Genomic DNA, 21374 nt, shown 5'->3' with positions numbered 1-21374 from the left:
ATTTTTTAATGTGTATGGTTGTTTTGCCTACTCTATGTCAGTGAACCACAAACGCAAATTCGGTACTTGTAGAGGCTAGAAGATGGTGTTGGATCCCCTGGAACTGGAGTTGCAGACAGTTGTGAACTGCCATGTGGGTGCTGGCAACTGAATCAGGGTTCTCTGTAAGAGCAGCCAGTGTTCTTAACTGCTGAACTACTTCTCTGGCCTCTATTAATTTTTTGCAATGAAGTCTTTCTGTGTAGCCCAGGATATCCTTGAAGTTCCTCATGCCTTAGCCTCCCTTGTGCCAGGATTAAAGGTGTACCCTACTGTGCCTGCCATAGTTTTGTATTTAGGTTTTCTGTAAAGAGAGTTCATAACTCATAACTCACAATACTGTGAACTATGAGAGACTTAAATGTTAGACTAGCTTGATTCTAAATGAAGAATCAACTATGAGTAGGATGAAGCTGTTAAGTCACCTGTATTTACTATATGAATGTGTTATTATATCAGTTTTAACTGAAGTATTACAAATTGAAATTTTATAGTTAAAGCATATTGTTTTCATATATAATCTATATAAGTAATGAAAGTTTATCCACTCATTTTTCTATAAACTGATAAACTTGATTTTTCACAATTATTATTTTTCAAGAATTTAAAATTGAAATAATTAAATTTAAAGTAAAAGTCATTAGGGATACAATTAAATAAAACAGGCGTTATAAGTCAGCTAGATCAGTTAAATGGAAATAGAAAATGTCTTTATAAAATAATTATTTTACAAACCCTTAGTGAGGTCTGGGGATGTAGCTCAGTGGAAGAGCACTGCTTAACATACACGTCCCAGGGTCCTGACTTTAATCTCTAGAGTTGTAAAAGCAAAGACACTTAGCTAGGATCAGCTGTCTTTGTTTTGATGACCATTTAGTCTTCCATGTGTTGTGCCATCTGCTTATCAACTTAAAAGATTATTGGTATACTAATGGCTTTATTTTTTTTACTAATTTCATGTTAATTATTGTTGTTTGTAAGCATTTGATTAATGCTTTTACATAGTCTTTCAACATTGTGTTGAACCACTAATCCTGTGGAAAACTGTGATGATAGCATTCTTACCTGGTGAAAATACATGATGTCTGCATGTGTTTCTGAAATGTGTTCATGCTAAGCTTTTTAAAAGATAAAAATAGGCTGAAGAATTTTTGCAAAACTTTGTTTTTAAATTTAGTATGGCATTGTTGAGAAAGGATAGCCTCATTTGCACATGCTCAGTATTATATTCTAACATACCCTGTGTCTGGTTAGTGTTTGGCTTAAAGACATTATTTGAAAACTTTGAAAATCAGATTGTATGTTTGCATGGTGTTAGAAAGTTTCTCAGAAAAGTATAAAAGCGGTAAAAATAAGGCATGCAGTGGTAAAAGGAGATACAGCCCGTGTGATTTTCTACTCTATGTTCTCTTGTTTTTTTTTTAGTCTGCGTTGGATTGGTGGCCTAAGATTGATGCTGTGTATTGTCACTCAGTTGAACTTCGAAATATGTTTGGTGAAACACTTCATAAAGCAGTGCAAGGCTGTGGAGCGCACCCAGCAATAAGAATGGCGCCAGTAAGGAACCACGAGTTTTGAATTTCACCTGTGTACTGCATTTCCAGTGTCTTCTCATTCCTGCTGAGCGAGTCTGACGGTTGACTGAGTCCTTCCTTTCCTAGGAATGCCATGTTGTGGGGCCATTGCTGCCCAGTTAACAATGTTTGTGTTTCACTACATCTGTTAATTGAACTTCATTTTCTTAAAGTTTTCCAGAAAATGTTAGCGTTGTAATGAATGTTACCTTTCTTATGTTTTTGGTTTAACTTTTTCTTACTCAACTGTTTTTATTTGTTTCTTACTTTCAGACCCTGGGTTAGAGTGAGTGTCCTGATGCTGAATGGTATACAGAAAAGTAGAAATAAAGATAGCTGTGACTTAAAGGATTTATGTTTCAGCAAATAAGATCATTCAGCAAAATTGGAGCAAAAATTGATAGGAGCTTGACATTGATGTTTCTTTAAACTTAACAAAGTCTTACTTTGAAATTGTGTTCCAAGACATTGGTTAATATACAATATAAATTCATAGAGTGAGTTTCCATAGCTAATGGTAGGATTGTGCCCATGATTTCTTTACTTGGATGTAGGAAGAGCATATACATGGCGACTCTTGCCATTGACTGGTGGTGCTTTTGTCTTCTGCTTATTTTCTGTTCTTATTGGCTGCTGTTGCTCCCATGGTCAGATGCCAACCAGTCACTGTTTTGCATGGCAGTGGGCTTCTGTGGCTGGAAGTATATATGACACATTGTAACTACCTCAGAAAAGGTCTATATTTCTTTGACTTTTCTGAGTATAGTTACCATTTTAGTCACATCATGTCATTTCAAATGAAAATGTAGCATGTCTTCATGTGTTGGTTTTATCTAATAAACTATCCATCTCACATGTATATTTAAGCAGATTCCTCTCCAGCATGCTTATCTTTCCAAGATCCTAAGGGCAGTATATAAAATATATAAAATACTTTGCTTTATGCAGTTGTCAGTAGCAGTTTCTGAGGATTTTAAAAATATATCAGATGTTCAAATGAGGAAGTTTTCTATACAGGGTACTATCCTATTTTTATCCTAAAATATTTATTTTTGTGCTAAAAATAAATATTTTTATATTTATCTTAAGAAATATAAAATATAGCTGAAAGGGCATGTCATTGATTTTTTTTTCCTTCAGTGCTAGAGATCAAAACCAGGTTTCCCATAAATGCCTAACATATACTGTACTATATCCCTCGCCCCAATGGCATTTTATTAAATAAAATTTAATATGCAAGCTTACTTTAGATTACTTTTTGTGATGGTATGTATACAATATCGTCAATGTAAAAAAATTGTTGCAGGTATATGTTAGTGGTAACATATATAGTAGCTATATAAATATCTCTTGACATTTTCCCTAAGTTTTAGTAATTCCTTGAATCTACCCCCACCTTGTTTTTACATCAGGAGGGCATACTAACAGTCAAACCAAGGGGTCCTTTACTATGCCCAGCTGTACACTGATTTGTGTCTCTAACCTCAGCTTACTGTGTGCTGGGGTATAGCTCAGTGGTAAAGTGCTTACCTCTATGCTGATAGGAGTATAATTGGAATTGGTGGAAAACCATATTTGCTTCCTGTTTTATATTCAGCCCAGCACCTCTGCCACTTCGTTTTTATGCATGAGTGCTGAAATGAACCTCATTTATTCTTTTGAACAGCCACAGATTTGGTTGGTCATCTGACATATTCTACATTTTTAATTTCTTAGATTTGCTTGTTAGTTGGCATTGGAGGACCTATATTATGTTATGGTCACTTTTTTCTTCAACTGTAACTAGCAAGGATTTCTTGGGGCTCAATGACATGATAAAAATTTTGTTTTATTTCTATATTATTAGTATCGGAAGTATAGTATACATTTAGTTTTCAGAATCACTTTTAAGCTATTTTTTCCCTTTGGGATACAGGCTGTGTAGCTTTGGCTGACCTTGAACTCACTGTCTTCCTGCTTCTACCTACTACTCAGTGTTCTAAAAGATTCACTTTTTATTATTTTTAATTATATGAGTATATGTATGGGTATGTGCACATGAAAGTAGATGCCCATGGAGGCCAGAGGCATTAGATTTCCCCTGGAGCTGGAGTTACAGGTGATTGTGAGCCATTTGATATGAGTTCTGGGAACTGAACTGGCCTTCTGGTAAAGCAGTATACACTCTTAACCACTGAGCCGTTTCTCTAATCCTTTAAAGCTCTCTATATTTGTATATATAGTATAATGAATGTATGTGTAATAGCTGTAGGAAAACCTTCTGGTTGATATTTTCATCAGAGAAAATGGCAAATCAATGTGCTCCAATTGTATAGAGTAAGGAAGCTTTAGAGTTTGGGGAATCTTTAAGGTAAACAATATTCTTCGTGTTAATGTGTGAATAGACCACCGACATGCCTGGTGCTAATGCTAGGATCATGGGTTGTTCCTTGTTTACATTGCTTGAAATGATTTTGGTACCTTTTTTTTTTTTTTTTTTTTTTTTGGTTTTTTCGAGACAGAGTTTCTCCATGTAGTCCTGGCTGTCCTGGAACTCACTCTGTAGACCAGGCTGGCCTCGAACTCAGAAATCTGCCTGCCTCTGTCTCCCAAGTGCTGGGATTAAAGGCGTGTGCCACCACCGCCCGGCTTGATAGCTCTTAAGAATTCAGCTAAGCCTTTACTTTGCTACAGATGTAACAATTTGGAGGTTTTGTCTAGCTGAGCATGATGGACATACCTTTAAGGTCTTGGGTGGCATAAACAGGCCAGTCAGGACTACACAGCAAGATTGAGTGAGTGAGTGATCGATTGTTTGTTTGTTTATTTATTTATATTTTTTTGAGACAAGGTTTCTCTGTGTAGCCCTGGTAGCCTGGAATTTACTCTGTAAACTAGGCTGGCCTCGAACTTAGAGATCCACCTGCCTCTGCCTCCAGAGTACTGGGATTAAAGGCAATCACCGCCATTGCCTGCCTAATCTCAGGCGTGGGGTTGCTTTCCTCCTCATTGGTTTTAAGTTCTAAGTGAGAGACACCCACACAGCCTTTATACTTTAATATGCCTTAAGCAGCACAATAGCTGGGCACCTGCCCAACCTCTATAATGTTAGAATCTACCTTCTGCCGATAATTCCAAGTTACTACTTATTAATTTCTGTGTTCCATCGTGGCCACACCAGTCCAATTAGTCACATTTACTTGTCCCAGAGCCTGGGATGCTCTTCTTGCTTCTGTACTCCATGGTGGCCTCTGTGCGTCTCCTCTTTCCATACTCTCCTAAAGCATGGAGGATCCCCCTCTTCCTCTTCCTTGTGGTCCGAAGCCTGGGAAACCTAAAACCTTGTCTTTCTCTTCTCCCCGGCTATTGACTGCTGGCATCTTTATTTAACCAATCAGAATTAACTGGGACCAGGTTCCCAGAACCTGTAGACCCTCTCTTGCAAATTGTTTTGGAGGACCAATGAGCTTTTGAATACAAGCAGCTACATTTCGAAGCTTGACAATTGCTTGATATTTTGGAGATCAGTTATTTGGTAGGAAGTAGTAGTTACTTGAGGACTGGAGGGAGAGATGGCCCAGCAGTTAGGAGCACTTGCTGCTCTTAGAGAAGACCCGAGTTTGGTTCTCAGCTCCTACAAGATGGCTCATGAAAACCCTTATCTCTAGTTCCAGGGGATCTGACACAGTCTTTTGACTTTTGCCAGCACCAGCACTTATGTGGTATGTATACATACACACATACATACATACATACATACATACATACATACATACAGGCAGGCAGGCAGGCAAACTTCACACATGCAATAACTAACTCAATAAATGCTTAAAAAACTAATTACTTGGATTTTTTGTATTATTTTTTTTGTTGTTGTTGTTTTCTTTTTGGTTTTGGTTTTTCGAGACAGGGTTTCTCTGTGTAGCCCTGGCTGTCCTGGAACTCACTCTGTAGACTAGACTGGCCTTGAACTCAGAAATCCGCCTGCCTCTGGCCCCAAGTGCTGGGATTAAAGGCGTGCGCCACCACTGCATGGCTTGTTTTTGTTTTTTGTTTTTTGTTTTGTTTTTCAACAAGATAAAAATACGTTGTCATTGAAGCCATCCCAGTTTTTCTTTCTGACTCTCACAGAGTACCCTTAAAGATGCTTTGAATGAAGTTAAAACCCAGTTTCCTAAGAGTTGTTTCTATATATAGCTTTTGTGGGATTGGATTTTATTGTTTTAACTCTTTGCAAGTGTTTTGTTTGATTTGTTTCGATAACTAAGCAAACTAAGGCCAAATCTGGTTAAAGGAATTAAAATGTCACATGGTCTAGTAGAGCTAGGTCTGAGGCTGCTTTGACACCTGCCTAGTGTCTGCTCAGTCTCTCAGCTGCCCTCCTTAGTAGCAGTGGGTGATGACACTTTCACTGTTTCAACGCACAAACTCCTGGGCCAGCGCCAGGCACTGTGGGCATGCTGGTGTGCTGTGTGTATTTGTTGAGTAATTTTATTTTATTTTATTTTATTGAACTAAAAATTTATCTATTTGGGTTATTTCTCTTTCACAAAACCAGTTTAATAAATTTTTTAGATAAAGATGGCCCTTTAAAGACCTAGCTTCTTATATTTTAAAACTAGAAATATGCTTTAATAAAATTAAAATGTGAAGTTTTAAATTTTTGTCTTAGGTGATGCCTTGGCATAGATGTTTTTTTGCCATGACTGTAAAGTCAGCTCCAAAGGCAGATGGTTTGGTTCCTAATAACGGCCTGAAACTTTGGCTTAGGACTTTTTTTGCCCAGCATAGCTGACTGTCTTTAATCAGAGCACCTGAGTCAGTTTAGATCCTACTAATTTTTGCAGTACAGAAGATAAGTTAGTAAATGACATCTTTTTTCCCCTTACATTTCTACATTAAGAAACAATTTGTTAAGCAGTAAATTGTTCCTGACTTTATATAACCCACCAATGGCTATTAAATTAAAAGATGTATTTGGAATTTCTTAAGTCTTAGATTTCCTAATAGTCAGTTATACTATAGAACAAAACTTACATGTTAGCACCTGATATTAAACCAAAAATTACTTAAAAAACAATTACTAAATCAGAGAAAACTTTTGTACTACTGGTTGTTCTCCGACTGTGTTCTTCCTGTGCAGTACCACGTCACTTTCTGTTACATCATAGTGAGTTTGTTCACTGAAGGCTTCATCTTGATTTCCTTTGAAGCATGCACACGCACACACATGCAAGCACACACACATATCTAAACAACAAACATAACACAGAACTTGTTAAATACATCTGATAAACATTTCCTTTAGTGTTAGAGAGTTTAGATATTTCGTTTCTTAAATGCTTAAAAATTGAGAACTGTGTGTCATGTGATATATTCATCTTTGTTAACCGCAAAAGAAAATAGCCTGTCTACAGAGACATTTGTCATGGTTGAATAAAGGCCTTGTAGTCTGCAGTCCCTATATTTTTGTTTGTATTCACTATGTTTTTATATGTACTCATCCAGGTCAAAAGTTGTGTGTGTGTGTGTGTGTGTGTTTTAAGGGAAATATAAGACTGGAGGGAAGATAGAGTGACCGTGAATCCAGAGTGCAATCGTTAGATGTTTTTTTAATTGACTAACATCCAGAATTACTTTTAATTGACCATAATCTCTGTAATTGAACTACACTTCCACCAGAGTTCTATTTTATGAATATTCTTACACAAAAAGACAAATACATGCATATTAACTTAAAGAGGAGATGCTGTCAGAATAAAAAAGCAAGTTCATAACTAAAGCCATGAATACAAAGATTGTCTACAGAGAATGTTTCATCAGTTCTAAAGAACATACTTTTACTTCTGCCTGAAAGTGGATGCTTATTTTCTTTGTGTGGTATCTAGAATTCACAGTAGTTTTTCATTTCTTTTAGTCCAGCCAAGTGATGCATCTCATAGTTAAGGTTGCAATCTATAGTGTATTTGTATATATGTGTGTGTGGCATATGTATTTACTAATTTTATATTCTCTAGTATGTATTTGTGTATGATATAGATACATTATTTTTTCTCTTAATATTTTCATATATGAGAACCACTTTTTGAACCCAGGAGTCAACTTTATCAAGTTATGCCTCTAGTGTTTTAAATTATTATTAAATATTACTAGATTGTTATATATAATGTAAATGCTATAAAGCATTTTTTAAATGCCATGTTAAATATATGCTTATTAGCTTATGTTTCTACCAGTATCATACATTTGGTGTATGAAATGTGTGTTTTCAAAGCATGTTAAATAATTTCTTTTATAAAGTATAGTTATTCTGAATCTGATGTCTGTTTCTTTCTAAGGTAATGCATATTTTTTGTTTTTTGTTTTTTTTGTTTTTTGTTTTTTTGTTGTTGTTGTTATTAGAGTCTCACCTTTAAAGAAAAGGTAACAAGCCTTAAATTTAAAGAAAAGCCTACAGACCTAGAGACAAGGAGCTACAAGTATCTTCTTTTGTCCATGGTGAAACTGATCCATGCAGACCCAAAGCTTCTGCTTTGTGTAAGTATTTTTAATGAAATGCTTTGAAATTATTTCACTAATTTATTTGAACTGAAAGGCCCAAATCTTTTTAAATTATGAGTAACCTCTAAGACATTGCTAAGAAAGCCAATTCCAGAGACTTCTACTATAATTAGATCACATTTTCTAACGTTCCCTTCTCATTGAACTGTCTTTAGTAGCATCCTTTGCCCTTGTTCTGCATTATAGTTAGCATTAGTATTATTATTGTCCAAGTAAAACAGTTGGAATTGTTCATAGGATGGCATGTTCAACTTGTATCAAGTCTCTCTGGTCCTTGGAGAACACCGTCAGAACACATTTCTTACTGCTTTACTCAGTGTCAGGCTTATGCTTCGCTGCTTTACAGTTTTGTTGCTATTACTAAAATGAAGGCATTCCTAACTAAGTGGCTGTGGTTTCAAGAATACTATCAACCCCACGTTTTGTGTGTGTGTGTTCAATTTTTGAGACAAAGTCTTTCTGTGTATACTAGGTTGGCATGGAATTTGCTGTGTATGCCATACTGACCTCAGATTTGTTGATTATCCCAGGCTAGCCTTGAACTAGATGTTCCTGAGTGCTGAAATTACAGGAATGTACTCTCATGCCTCCATTCCAACATTTTAAAAATATTTACACATGAGTAATTTTTCTGATAATGAGAGATAATAGAGCCAGAGTGGATGAAGTTCCTAAAGGATGGGTTACCCCAGGAAAAGACTATTATCTTTTTGTGTTTTTTGAAAAGTCTACCCAAATTTGAGAGTTTAGTAGAATAAATAGTTAAATCCTTAGCTTGGAAAAATTTTATAAAATTTCTCAGTAGATTCTGAAAATAACAATTTTTCTCTTGGTTTCTCTAGTATGGCAGGAACTGTGGTGACATCTCACTGTGCTTGCCACAGAATGCCTGGGTTACTCTGTTTGCATGACTGTAGTTTATGTTCACCAGTGAACCATGGTCACCAGTGCATTTCATGTTAAATAGGTAATTGTTTGAAGAACAGGGGTTGAATTGTTTGAAGGAAATAGTTGAAGTAAAATTTGCTATTTTCCAAGAGTTGTGGAATCCTTTTTATTTTCCTTGATGATGTTGAGGATTGAACCAGAGTCAGGTAGTCTTGGCCTACCCTGGCCCTTTGTGAGAGTTGGACGGGTGGGTAGGGTTTCCTTTGATAGGCTAATTGTCATTACCTAGGACAGCTGCTTAGCTCCATGGAAGTTGCTTCCTTTGCTGCCATCTAGTGGTTAAGTGACTTTCCTCAGTAACTGCAGAAAAGTAAAATGGAATATTGTACACATAAGTTCTAAGTCTTAGTTAATAGGAGAAATGTAAAGATGATCTCAATCATAGTATCTTGTTGAAGTAGTTTTATTCTCTCTTGTGTTTTTACCACCTTTGTCCTGGTTCCTGTCACTCCATGTGTTCCCAGCTTCCTAAGTAATTGCTACCACTTCTTACATTCTCCAGTCATTTCTCTGCACTACATAAGAGTGTCCTCTCTAAAGAGTTTTGTCATGCCTGGTCCAACTTAGTATCTTTTAGCTAAAGTTACTCTTAGCTAAAGGTAAGTAGACCTCTGAGTTCATGGCCAGCCTGGTCTACAGAGTGAGTTCCAGAACAACAAGGGCTATGCAGAGAAACTGTCTCAAAAAACAAACAAAACAAAACCCAAAATTTGAAGTTTGAAGGGGCTGGAGAGATGGCTCAGTGTTTCAGCACTTCCTGCTTTTCCAGAGTTCCTGATTTTGGTTCCCAGAATCCATACAGGCAGATCACTGTTGACTGTAGCTCTAGCTCCAAGGAATCCAGCACTCTGCCTTCCTACACATGTCCTGTATACACAGACATGTACACAGACATAGAAATAATTAATATATTTAATAAAAATAAAACCGAAGTTTGCTTTTCTCTTACAGAATCCAAGAAAACAGGGTCCTGAAACTCAAGGCAGTACAGCAGAACTAATTACAGGGCTCGTACAACTGGTGCCTCAGTCACACATGCCAGAGGTCGCACAGGAGGCTATGGAGGTAAAGGGAAGTGAATTCTGGGCTCTTGAAAGAAAGATTGCAGCTGTCTCCATTCTTTTTCTAAGAACTTAATTTTTAAAACAATTATTTGACTTTTCTATGTGCTTTCTTTTAAAAATAATTTTTAAATTGTGTGTGTGTGTGCGTGTGCGTGTGCGTGTGTGTGTTCAGAGAAAACTCAGGTTTCTGGCTTTGGATGGCAAATACCTTCACCAGCTGTAGCCGTCTCACCAGCCCCTACCATTTTATTTGTTTTTGAGACAAGATTTTTTACTCTGTTGTCCTGCCTGGTCTCTCAATCCTAAAATACTCCTGCTCCTTCAGCCATTGTACTAGCTGGAATTATAGTTGTGTGTCACAAGTCAGGTTGTATTTGGATTACATTGTATAAAAAATTTTGGAAGTTTTTAGTTTTTTTATTCTTTAATTTATTATTGTGTCTGCATAATGGGATTAACTCCCAGTGGCACATGTCTGGAAATCAGGGGACAGCCTTGCAGAGTTTGTCTTCTCCATCTACATTTATATGGATTCCGAGGACTGAACTCAGGTTTTCAGTCTTCTGTAACAAGTACCTTACCTGGTAAGACATTCAGAGTGTTACTTCTATTTGAGGATTACTACAAATAATATTATTAAGGTTACTGTATCATTTAATATTTCCATTAGCAGCATATTGGTGGTTTGGTATTTCTCCATTGTTGATGACACTTGTTATTCTCTGTTTTTAAATTATAATCAACCTCCTGTGTTAACAAAGTTGACTTTTTAAAAAAATTATATTTATAGCTGGGTGGTTGTGGTGCATGCCTTTAATCCTAGTACTCAGGATACAGAGGCAGGTGGATCTCAGAGGCAGTCTGATCTCAGCCAAAGCTACATAGAAAGACTCAAAGCAACAAAAAAAACCAATTACATTTACTTATTTATTGTGTGGGAGGATGTGTGTATACCACAGCATATACAAAGAGGACAGAGGATAACTTGTAGGAGTTGTTTCTTTCTTTCCTTCCACCATTGGGTCCAGGAATTGAACTCAGGTTGTCAGGCGTTTACTGACAGCAGTGCTTTTACTCACTGAGCCAGCTCATCAGCTTAGGGGTTACTTTTTTTTTTTTTTTTAATTATGGTTAATCTTTTTTAGAGTCCAGTCATTATCCCCTTCCTGGTCCACCCTCCAACAGTTTCTCCTCTCATACCTACCCCGCAACCCCCAGTCTCTAAGAGGATGTCCCCACCTCCACCCCACCCTAAGTCTCCTAAGGGTTAGGTATGTCTTTTCTCATTGAGGCCAGACCAGGCAGTCCTCTGCTGTATATGTGTCAGAGGCCTCATATCAGCTAGTGTATGCTGCCTGGTTGGTGGCTCTGTGTCTGAGAGATCTCAGGGGTCCGGGTTAGTAGAGACTGCTGGTCTTCCTGTGGAGTCACCCTCCTCCTCAGCTTCTTCTAGCCTTTCCCTAATTCAGTCACAGGGGTCCCTGACTTCAATCCATTGGTTGGGTGTAAGTATCTGCATCTGTCTCAGTCAGCTGCTTGTTGGGTCTCTCAAAGGGCAGCCATGCTAGGCTCCTGTCTGTAAGCACACCATAGCATCAGTAATAGTGTCAGCCTTGGAGCTTCCTCTTGAGATGGATTCTGATTTGAGCTGGTCACAGGACCTCCTCAGAGTTTACTAACTGTTACTTTTGTACTGACAACCTAAACATACACTTTAATCTAAATGAAATGTATCATTTTATAATTAACATATCCAAGTAATTTAAGATGTAGAATATATTCAACCCAGAAAGTTTTCTTTTTGCAGTTAATACTCCCACCCTTATTCTACACACTTACTGGTTTGATTCTGCAAATGCAGGTTAGTTTTACAAATTTGTAGTTCGTGAATAGGATTCATCAAATGTGATCTTATTTTGTGCACTCCCCTTAAATTACGAAAAAAAATTTTTTTTGACACTCATGTGTATTGTCACACATGTTAGTTCCCTTTCCCTGGTTGTTGATGAATATTCCATTGGCTCGTTCATTCATGGGCTCATTGGTAGACAACATGCATCACTACTGACCATCAGACTTGCATTCCTTTGCACTTCCCATCCCTTCTCACCACCTGTCTTCCCCTTGGCTCCTTTGGAATAATTGATTTGCTTTGTTAATGTAAATTAGTTTGCATTTTAAATAAATGAAATAAAGGTTAGTGGTTGATTTTTTTTTTTCTCAAGCTTTATCTTGTTTTATTCTGTTTAGTGTTTCATTGTATAAATATAGCATAATTTGTTTACTCATTTATCTGTTGATGATCATTTGTGTTTTGCTTTTGGCTATTTAGAAATACAATTTTTGCTGGGTATAGTGGTGTATGCCTTCATTCTCAGCATTCAGGAAGCAGAGGCAACTGTAAGTTTGAGACCAGCCTGGTCTACATGGTGAGTTCTAGGCCAGCCTGCTACAGAGTAAGACTCTGTCACCAAAAATGATGAAGATGATGAAGAAGGAAAAAAATTGATAGCGTCTAGGTTCACACACACACACACACACACACACACACACACAATGTGAACAGATTTTTTATTTCTCTTGAGTAAATTCTAACTGAGGTGAAAATCTTACTCTGTGGTCTCACAATAGACATAGCATAGCTATAAGAACACTGGAAGATAGGTAGTACAAGCATAGAGAAATGTAGTGTAGTACATAGAAAGCAAAGGTATTTATGTGGTAGGAAGAGGATCTGTGTGAATATCTGTGCACATGTGTGTGGGTACCCAGGGAAGGCAGAAGAGGATTTGGCTCCCTGTAGCTGAAGTTACATGTAGGTGGTTGTCCACCAGCTGAGATGGATGCTAAGAACCAAATGCAAGTCTTCTGGAAGAGAAGCAAATGCTCTTAGCTGCTGAGCCATCTTTCTAGCTCCAGATTCACTGGAGAGAGAGATGAAGATCTTATTGCAAAGGTTCAGTCTGTCTAGGAAGTAGAACTGCATCAAATTAGTAAAGCTTCAGAATATATAAAATAAAATATGTAAAATTCTGTAAAGGAAGAAGCTGTTTACAATCCAGATACAATGGTATTCTTGAGTACTTTCCGAACATCCTGAAGGGTAAGGATGGGGCGAGGTCGTTCTCATTCGGTAGAATACTACACTGAATGCATACAGTGCTTTTTTCTTTTTTTTTTTTTTCATAGGGGAAGACTTAAAACTATGAAAAGTATTGAAATATTTATTCTACTATTTACTATGAAATAATACTATATTTATTGTCATAGTAGAATTAAGATAGGAATCAATAAGAAAAAAGTTTGTAAATTTTAAAATGTTGATACTGTTTTCATTTACATACTACTGAGTATAATTTACTACAACTACCATCAAATGTTATTTTATAATATCAGAGCTAAACATAAATGCTGACAGTTTACTCCTGATCATAGAGCCAGCACATGTCCACTTACAAAAAAAGTGCACATGTCCACTTACAAAGGACACAGAATGGTCAGCAGTGCAGTGTTGTATCCTCCAAAGTAGAAGCCGTTCAGATGTGTCAGCAGAGTAGACAATTTCTGTTATATTGATTTAACTGAAATCTCTGTGAAAATGAAAATAAAATGAATTAAATTGGTGTTCCTTTAATCCCAGCTCTTGAGAGGCAAGAGACAGGAGGATGGTTGTTAGTTCCTGGCCAGCCTGATCTACATGGGGAGTTGCAGGCTACCCAGTGCTACAGAGTAAGACCCTGTCACTAAAATGATAAAGATAATGAAGAAGAAGAAAAGAAAAATTGATGGCCTCTAGGTCACTAATATAAATCTAAGTTGTGAACTTCATTTCTTTTGAGTAGATTCCAAGACAGCAACAGTAACAGCAACAGCAACAGCAATAATCAGAAAACCCAAAACAGCCTGGTTTACATAGAGTTCCAGGACAGTCAAAGCTACATAGAGAGACCCTGCCTAAAAGTAAACTAAACCAAAATGAGTTACTGATGAGTGCAAAAAATGAATGAATCTCACTGGCATGCTGTTGAGTGAAAATAACCAAATGCAAAGTGCATTTTGTCAGCTCCTTTATTACATAAAGCTTATCAAGCAAAGCAGTCTGGTGATGGCAGGCAGAGAGGCGATGCCTGGGAGGTGAGGTCTGAAGGGCCCTCCTGGTGTTGGCGGTGTTGAGCAGGTGCTAGTAGGACATGCAGCCAGTGAAAAATCTCTGAGCTTTCCTTTCCAATTTACCTGCTGTACCAGTATCCCTTGTGCTCCAAAGACAGAAGTGTTTGAAGTATTTACATCCCTACATACTCATTTACCGTGTGTGTGTGTGTGTGTGTGTGTGTGTGTGTGTGTGTGTGTGTGTGATCATTGTAGAAGTTGCTACATTGCTTATATTGTCTTTAGAGGATCTGTTCAAATATTTTGATTATTTTCACTTCAGTAATCAATCTTACATGTGTTGTGTATAATATAATTTAAGATAAAAAAATACATGTATCTTCCTCTAACAGAGTATCAGGAAAACTTTAATTATTAATTAGTAAGAGAATGGGTTTATATTTAAGCGAGCGGTATTTCAACTTGGCATGCTATTAAACATTCATTAAAACCAATGTGAATTATTGAGCAATATTTGAGAATACTTAAGAGATACTAGATGAGTATGACGTGGTTAGAGCTTTGCTGAAGCAGGTCAGTCACATACTGTGTAGCAATATATTTGTCAACAACAGACCAGGAATAGTAAGATGTTTCCCAAAACCTTTGTAATGTCAGTGTGTTCTCTGATACTGGCATGATGATATACTCACCTGTGAGGTACTTCTCAGAGTATATTTCTGTCAAATAACACATAGCAGTATGGAAAATTAAAGCAGAGGAGACCATGAAAAGGAATATAATCTCATTGAAATGAAAAAAAAAAGCTAATAAATTTTTATTCAGATTAAACAAAAAACTTTATTAAACAGAGACTGTGTCAACTAAAAACCCTAAAATATCCCAGTCTTACGAAATGCCAAACCATTTGTAAATGTCAGGCATAAAGCTGGGATTTGGGACTCAGTTTTTGTTCTTTGTACTATACCACAATACTGCCTTTTCTTCTTTCACTATATGCATAATTTGAAGTCCTTCAAAAACATAGATGTGCTGTTTAACACCCTTTACAAGAAAACCTCAGTATGCCTTAGGTTCTTTTCTTTGCACATCACTTTCCCCAAGTTCCTGTGATAGGGCTGGAACCTTTGAAGCAGCAGAGCTCATAAAGACAGTGCCTCACTGATGTTATGTCTCTATCTTGTCACTTGTGTTTGTCTGCAAAGTTTAAATGGAATAAGAGAAAGCAAGTGCTTTAAATTCCCAACCAAATCAGTGCCACTGTATGAAAAGCAATAGAAAACCTTAAAAGTACCAGAAAATTGTATCAAGTGTTTGTACAGTCATAGTAAAACTGAATTTCAGTTTGTGCTGTTTTTTTTTAAAATGGAAACTATAAATTACTTATTTGTTTCAAGTAACAGTTCATTGATGTTTTAATAACAGGGGCTTAAAATCCCATATGTATATTTACCATGGACTGAATGTACAGAGCACAATAGAATTTGCTAGGGAATGGGGAAACTTTGTAGGATTGCAGTCTGGGTTGATTAGCTTTGAAGAAAGAGTCTTTGCTTATATCTTCGCTAATAATCTTTGATAGTTTTAATTTATAACATAGCATATTTATATAGAGGGTACTTATTTAAAATGAGTCACTTAATTCCTGCTAGTCTTCATTAAATACTTTAAAATAAACTATTACTAGATACAGAGTTTGCTTTGTTTTGCCCCTCTGTCAATTTTAGAAAATAACTTTTCTGTCTAAAAAGTTTATGTAACAAGCAAGTTAATTTCTACTGTGTTTAATTGTCTGGGTTAATATTGCTGTGTGTGTTAATTTTAGGGGAGACCATTTTGTTCTAGAGTTATTAATTATTGAAATCTTGTTTATTTCTTAAAGCAGCTTGGTATGTGTCTGTTGTTTTGAGTTCATTCACAGCTTCATGTGTATGCCACTCAGAGTTAAGATGGTAAGGGCAGAAGGGGTTAGTTCTGGGTTGGTAGTTCTGACTGGCTCTCAAAAATGTGATTGTCATGGTTCCTAAGACACAGACACAGCTGAGTTTGTTAGCATTTGTGAAACAAGTACTCCAGTGTTATTTTTTTCTAAAAAATTTTCAGCACCCTCCCTTTTTTAAATTTCAGGCTTTGCTGGTTCTTCATCAGTTAGATAGCATCGATTTATGGAATCCTGATGCTCCTGTAGAAACATTTTGGGAAATTAGGTATATGTACTTTCAAATTTTAATTTGGTTTAAAATTTTAATTTTGTTAATATCTTTAAATATTGGCTTTATAATATTTAGTTTATCATCATGTTTATTGTTATAACTATAGATATTTTATGATTTTGTATTTAATTTGGATTGAAAATATTAGATTATTTTAACTGTCAGAGAAATATCACATATATGCAAAAAAGTTTTAAAATGGTGTTAATTTTTATCACTTGGCTATTAGTTCTTCTGCTTCATGTATTAGCCTCTATAGTGTAGTTTTAAGCAGTTACAGTTGTGTTGGTTCTTTTAAGACAGGATCTAACTATGTAGCCTTGGCTAGCCTAGAACTTACTATGTAGACCAGATTGGCCTTAAAGGCATAGAAATCCACCTTTCTCTGCTTCCGGAATGCTGGTTCTAAAGGTGTTTCCTATCATGCCTGGCTACAGTTGTGTTTTTAGTCGATTTTTTTTTTCAGTTATAAGACTAAAAGTATTGACATTTTGTAACTTTGCTTTTAATTTTTAAACTAGGCACATAGCTCAGTAGTACAGTGTATGCTGTGCATTGAAAGGTTGGGGGAGCTATGATCTTTGTCAGTCTTCTGTATATACTAGTGCTTTTGTTGAATTAGTTAAAAACAGGCATATATGTATATGTAAGAAAATATGTATAGGATTTCACTGTATATTTCTGAAGCTGAATATTTCTTTTAACGATCATGAGGGCACCACATTGGGAAGATGTACATTTATAAACCTAGGACTCTGCTGTTGTCTCATCATAGACATGGGTGTGTTAGGTCATATGGAGACCAAGTTAAAACCTAAACTCTAATAATGACATAGTCATTGGAGATATATGTAATTAACTTTTAATTTAACACATCATAAAAGAAAACTTTTAAATGTATTTAACATATATATGTATATATTACAACATATAATCAATTTGAATTGTCAGTGACATGTTTTATAATTTTCTTTGCATGAAGTCTTCAAAATTTGTCGTGTGTCTTACTACACTACAAATGAAAGCACATTTCATTTTGGACAAGCTTCATTTAAAGTGCTCAATTGGTTACACATGGTCAGCTCATAGCTGAACAATTAGCACAATTATGTAGTATTATACACCACAGAGAACAAGTTAGCAATCTTGTTCTCTATAGGCCGGGAAATGGGTCAGGTTTCTTGGCTCACCTAGTCTGTTGTCACTCTGTACTTTTACATTTGGAGCAAGAAAGCAGTTATAAACTGGGAATGAGGGAGTGTGGCTATGTTCCATTGAAACTTCCTTTATAGACGTTAGGGGCATGGCTTTGTACTGCAAGCAGCAGTTTTTAGGCCCTGGCTCCAGACTACTCTTTTTTTTTTTTTTTTTTTTGCAGTCTTTGCTGTATATGTGAATTTATAATTTCTTTTTACCCCACTGCAAGAATAGAATTTTTTTAAATTTGTTGTTATTAACATTTGGATAAAACCTGTGAACAAGTAAAACTAAGCCTCTAAATGTATGTCTATTATGAAATAATGTCATTTTATGTATGATTATATATAAATATGTACATTATATATGTAATTTATATAGATATATTATATAAAACACACATATACACACATACACACATATGTATATATATATACACACACACACACATAAGGCTCTTAATGACTCTATAACAATGAACTTTATGTTTTTGCAGTTCACAAATGCTTTTTTACATCTGCAAGAAGTTAACTAGCCATCAAATGCTTAGTAGCACAGAAATTCTCAAGTGGTTACGGGAAATTCTGATCTGCAGAAATAAATTTCTTCTTAAAAATAAGGTAAGCACAGTGACATTCTTAAATTGGAAATATCTGGATAGTAAGATGTGTTAATTTTCGTTCTACTGCTATGATAAACACCATGACCAAAAGCAACTTGGGAGGGCTTATTTGGCTTACATGTCTTGATGGCAATCCATCATTGGGGGAAGCCAAGACAGGAACTAAAGCATAGGCCATGGAGGAACACTGCTTACTGATTTGCTCTCTGTGGCTTGTTCATTATACAATCCAGGACCACTGGGTGACAACTGCCTACAGTGGACTGAGCAGCCATCCCACATCAATCATTAATCAAAAAAATGTCCCACAGATTTGATAACAGGCCAGCCTGAAGGAGGCAACTTTTTAATTAAGGTTCCCTTTCTAAGATTACTCTAGCTTGTATCCAGGTGACAAAAAGTTAACCAGCACAGGACAAATTAAAAAGTTTTGATTAGCAAGATTATATCCTACTTCAACTTATCCCTCAGTGAAGTACTTGAGAGAAACATAAGTACAGAGGTTATTATCTGGTAGTTTAACATTTAAATATTCTAGGCTTTGAGCTGATAAATTAAATGTTAATGAATTCTAGTTGACTGAAGTAGGATTCTGGGTCAGGCCTATGAAGAGTAGAGGCTACTGTAATCACAGATGCCTCAAAGAGTGTTTTCTCTTTATTTTTAAGTCCTTATGACTTGGCTTTCAGGACTAAACTAGTCCAGGAAATAATCTTTTTTTCTGTTGCCAGGCGGTGGTTGTGCACGCCTTTAATCCCAGCACTTGGGAGGCAGAGGCAGGCGGATTTCTGAGTTCGAGGCTAGCCTGGTCTACAGAGTGAGTTCCAGGACAGCTAGGGCTATACAGAGAAACCGTGTCTCGGGGGAAAAAAAAAAAAAAAAAAAAAAAAAAAAAACCCAAAAAACAAAAAAAAGATTTTGTCTGTTAGCTGTGTATGGTGTCACATGTCTATAATTCCAGTACTGTTGAAGCCAGCCTGAGTATAAGACCAGCATGAACAGCATAGTGGATTCCAGGCCAGCCTGAACTACACATTGAGACGTTAGGGTGATGTAGCTTAATAGTAGAGCATTCCAGTTCTGTAGGGTTAGTGATGATTTAGTCTTTTGAAAAAAGATCAGGAATCTTCTTTTAATTGGAATAACATTTTTTGGTCCTGAACTGTTGAAATATATTGAAGTTCTGGGGAATGGAAAGAACCTAACATTTCTCTTAACATGTAATTTTCATAATAAATTTCAAGGTTTTTCTATTATGACATAGTTTGAAGAATACTTGATTTAATGAGTTTTTATCTAGGCCTAGAATTATAGCTATGAGAAACCTTACCAAGCATCTTGATACAATTTTGTTTAGAGGAAAGCTGATCGAGAGGTAAGGTTATTTGTATCTGGCTTATCTTGTCTGGCTTATCTTGTGTTTATGTCATAGAACTAAGTTTGTCCTGAAGATTTTAGACTTAAGAATTTTGTGTGCTGGCCTTTGGCATACTATCTAATCTGGTCAGTGTTAGTAATTTAGTAGTAAATCAAAAGTACTTTGTCAAGGGCTGGAGAGATAGCTCAACAGTCAAGAGTAGCCTTTAAGAATTAGGATTCAGATCCCAGGACCCATATAACAAGCCAGGTAGGTGTCTGTGTGATATAATCTCAACTCTTAAGAGGTTGGAAACTTGAGGATTCTTGGAGCTTGCTGGCTCCCAGCCTAGCTGAGAAATACTCCCAAGTTCATGGACAGACCATTGCTCAAAGGTATAGCTGGGAAGTGATAGAGGAGGTCACCTGACATCTGTTATACGTATGGCTACACTCTCATATGTACACACACACACACACAAACTCAAACAATTTTCTCCCAAAAATGAAACATGGGGTGACCATGTAATCCTCCTACTAGGTACCTAGCAGGGGTGGGGTGAGGTGGGGCAGGGCGGGGCCAAGTGCTGGGACTGCAGTGTATCCAGCATATAGCAGCTTTATCTTAAAAGTTGTATTTATCCTGACAAGGCAAAACTGTAATTATAGATTCATAAAGTGTTGTACTTTTCTTGAAATAGATTTTGTTTCACTAATCATCTATATCATACTTGGTTTGGAAGGTAGATAACTGAGAGGTGTTTGAAAGAAAGGCAGTGCACAGACCTTATTTACCATAATGGGTTAATGAATGTTTCTAAAGGTAAAGCTTTGGAGTTGAGAGGAAGGTTTTTTTAGGGCTGCCTTAAATAGAAAGTCAGCTCACAATAAGTACTCTCTCAGTGTCATCACTTCAGGAGAATTTACTTCTTCTTTCTAGCAGGCAGATAGAAGTTCCTGTCATTCTCTCTACCTTTATGGAGTAGGATGTGATGTACCTGCTAGTGTAAGTACCACTCAGATGTCAGTTGATCATGATGAGTTCCTACGGACCTGTACTCCTGGAGCATCTCTGCGGAAAGGAAAAGGAAATTCCTCCATGGTAGGTAACTTCCTTTGTAACTCTCCTGTATCAGCATCTCTGCTCTATTTTTCTGAGTTGATGATGGTAAATTTCAATGAAATGATTTAGCACATTAGTTAAAGACTGCTCAGAATTTAGTTGTATTGCTGCACACTATGGAACCCTGGGCAAATTCTTCACTACTCTGTGCCTCAGTTTCTCAGATTTCAAGTGGTGATAACAGGACATGGTGGAATACACCTATAATCTCAGTTTTGCAGAAGCTGAGGCAAGAAGGATTACAAGTTAGAATTTTTGTTTTGTTTTTTGAAAGACAGGATATCACTGTGTAGCTCTGGCTATCCTGTAACTTCCTGTGTACACAAGGCTGACCTCAAATTGAAAAATCTGCCTGTACCACCACGCCCAGCCTTTTAAATCTCCCCCACCCCCTTTAAAATGTGTATGAGTGTTTTGCCTACCTGTATATCTATGCACTCATGTATGCCTGGTGTCCACAGAGGCCAGAAGAGGGCTTCTGATCCCATGGAACTGGAGTCACAGATGGTTGTGAGCTGCCTTGTGAGTGCTGGGAAGCAAACCCAGGTCCTCTGGAAGGGCAGGCGTTGCTCTTAGTGGCCTTAACTG

General features: G+C 36.7%; 1 protein-coding gene across 4 annotated transcripts in view; it reads left to right on the top strand.

The window, feature by feature from the left end:
- Nf1 (neurofibromin 1) overlaps positions 1–21374 on the top strand; it is a 239489-nt gene that overhangs the window by 74194 nt on the left and 143921 nt on the right. For 3 of the 4 annotated variants that reach the window (XM_034506963.2, XM_034506964.2, XM_076936208.1), the window contains exons 12-17: positions 1465–1596; positions 7995–8129; positions 10053–10166; positions 16403–16482; positions 18182–18305; positions 20604–20765. In XM_034506963.2, the coding sequence (XP_034362854.1) occupies positions 1465–1596; positions 7995–8129; positions 10053–10166; positions 16403–16482; positions 18182–18305; positions 20604–20765 (747 nt within the window). The remainder of the gene's footprint in view (positions 1–1464; positions 1597–7994; positions 8130–10052; positions 10167–16402; positions 16483–18181; positions 18306–20603; positions 20766–21374) is intronic. The other variant, XM_076936207.1, reaches the window with a different exon arrangement.

The sequence above is a fragment of the Arvicanthis niloticus genome, chromosome 6 (assembly GCF_011762505.2).
Source record: "Arvicanthis niloticus isolate mArvNil1 chromosome 6, mArvNil1.pat.X, whole genome shotgun sequence".
NCBI lineage: Eukaryota > Metazoa > Chordata > Mammalia > Rodentia > Muridae > Arvicanthis > Arvicanthis niloticus.
This window is presented reverse-complemented; position numbering and strand designations above follow the sequence as displayed.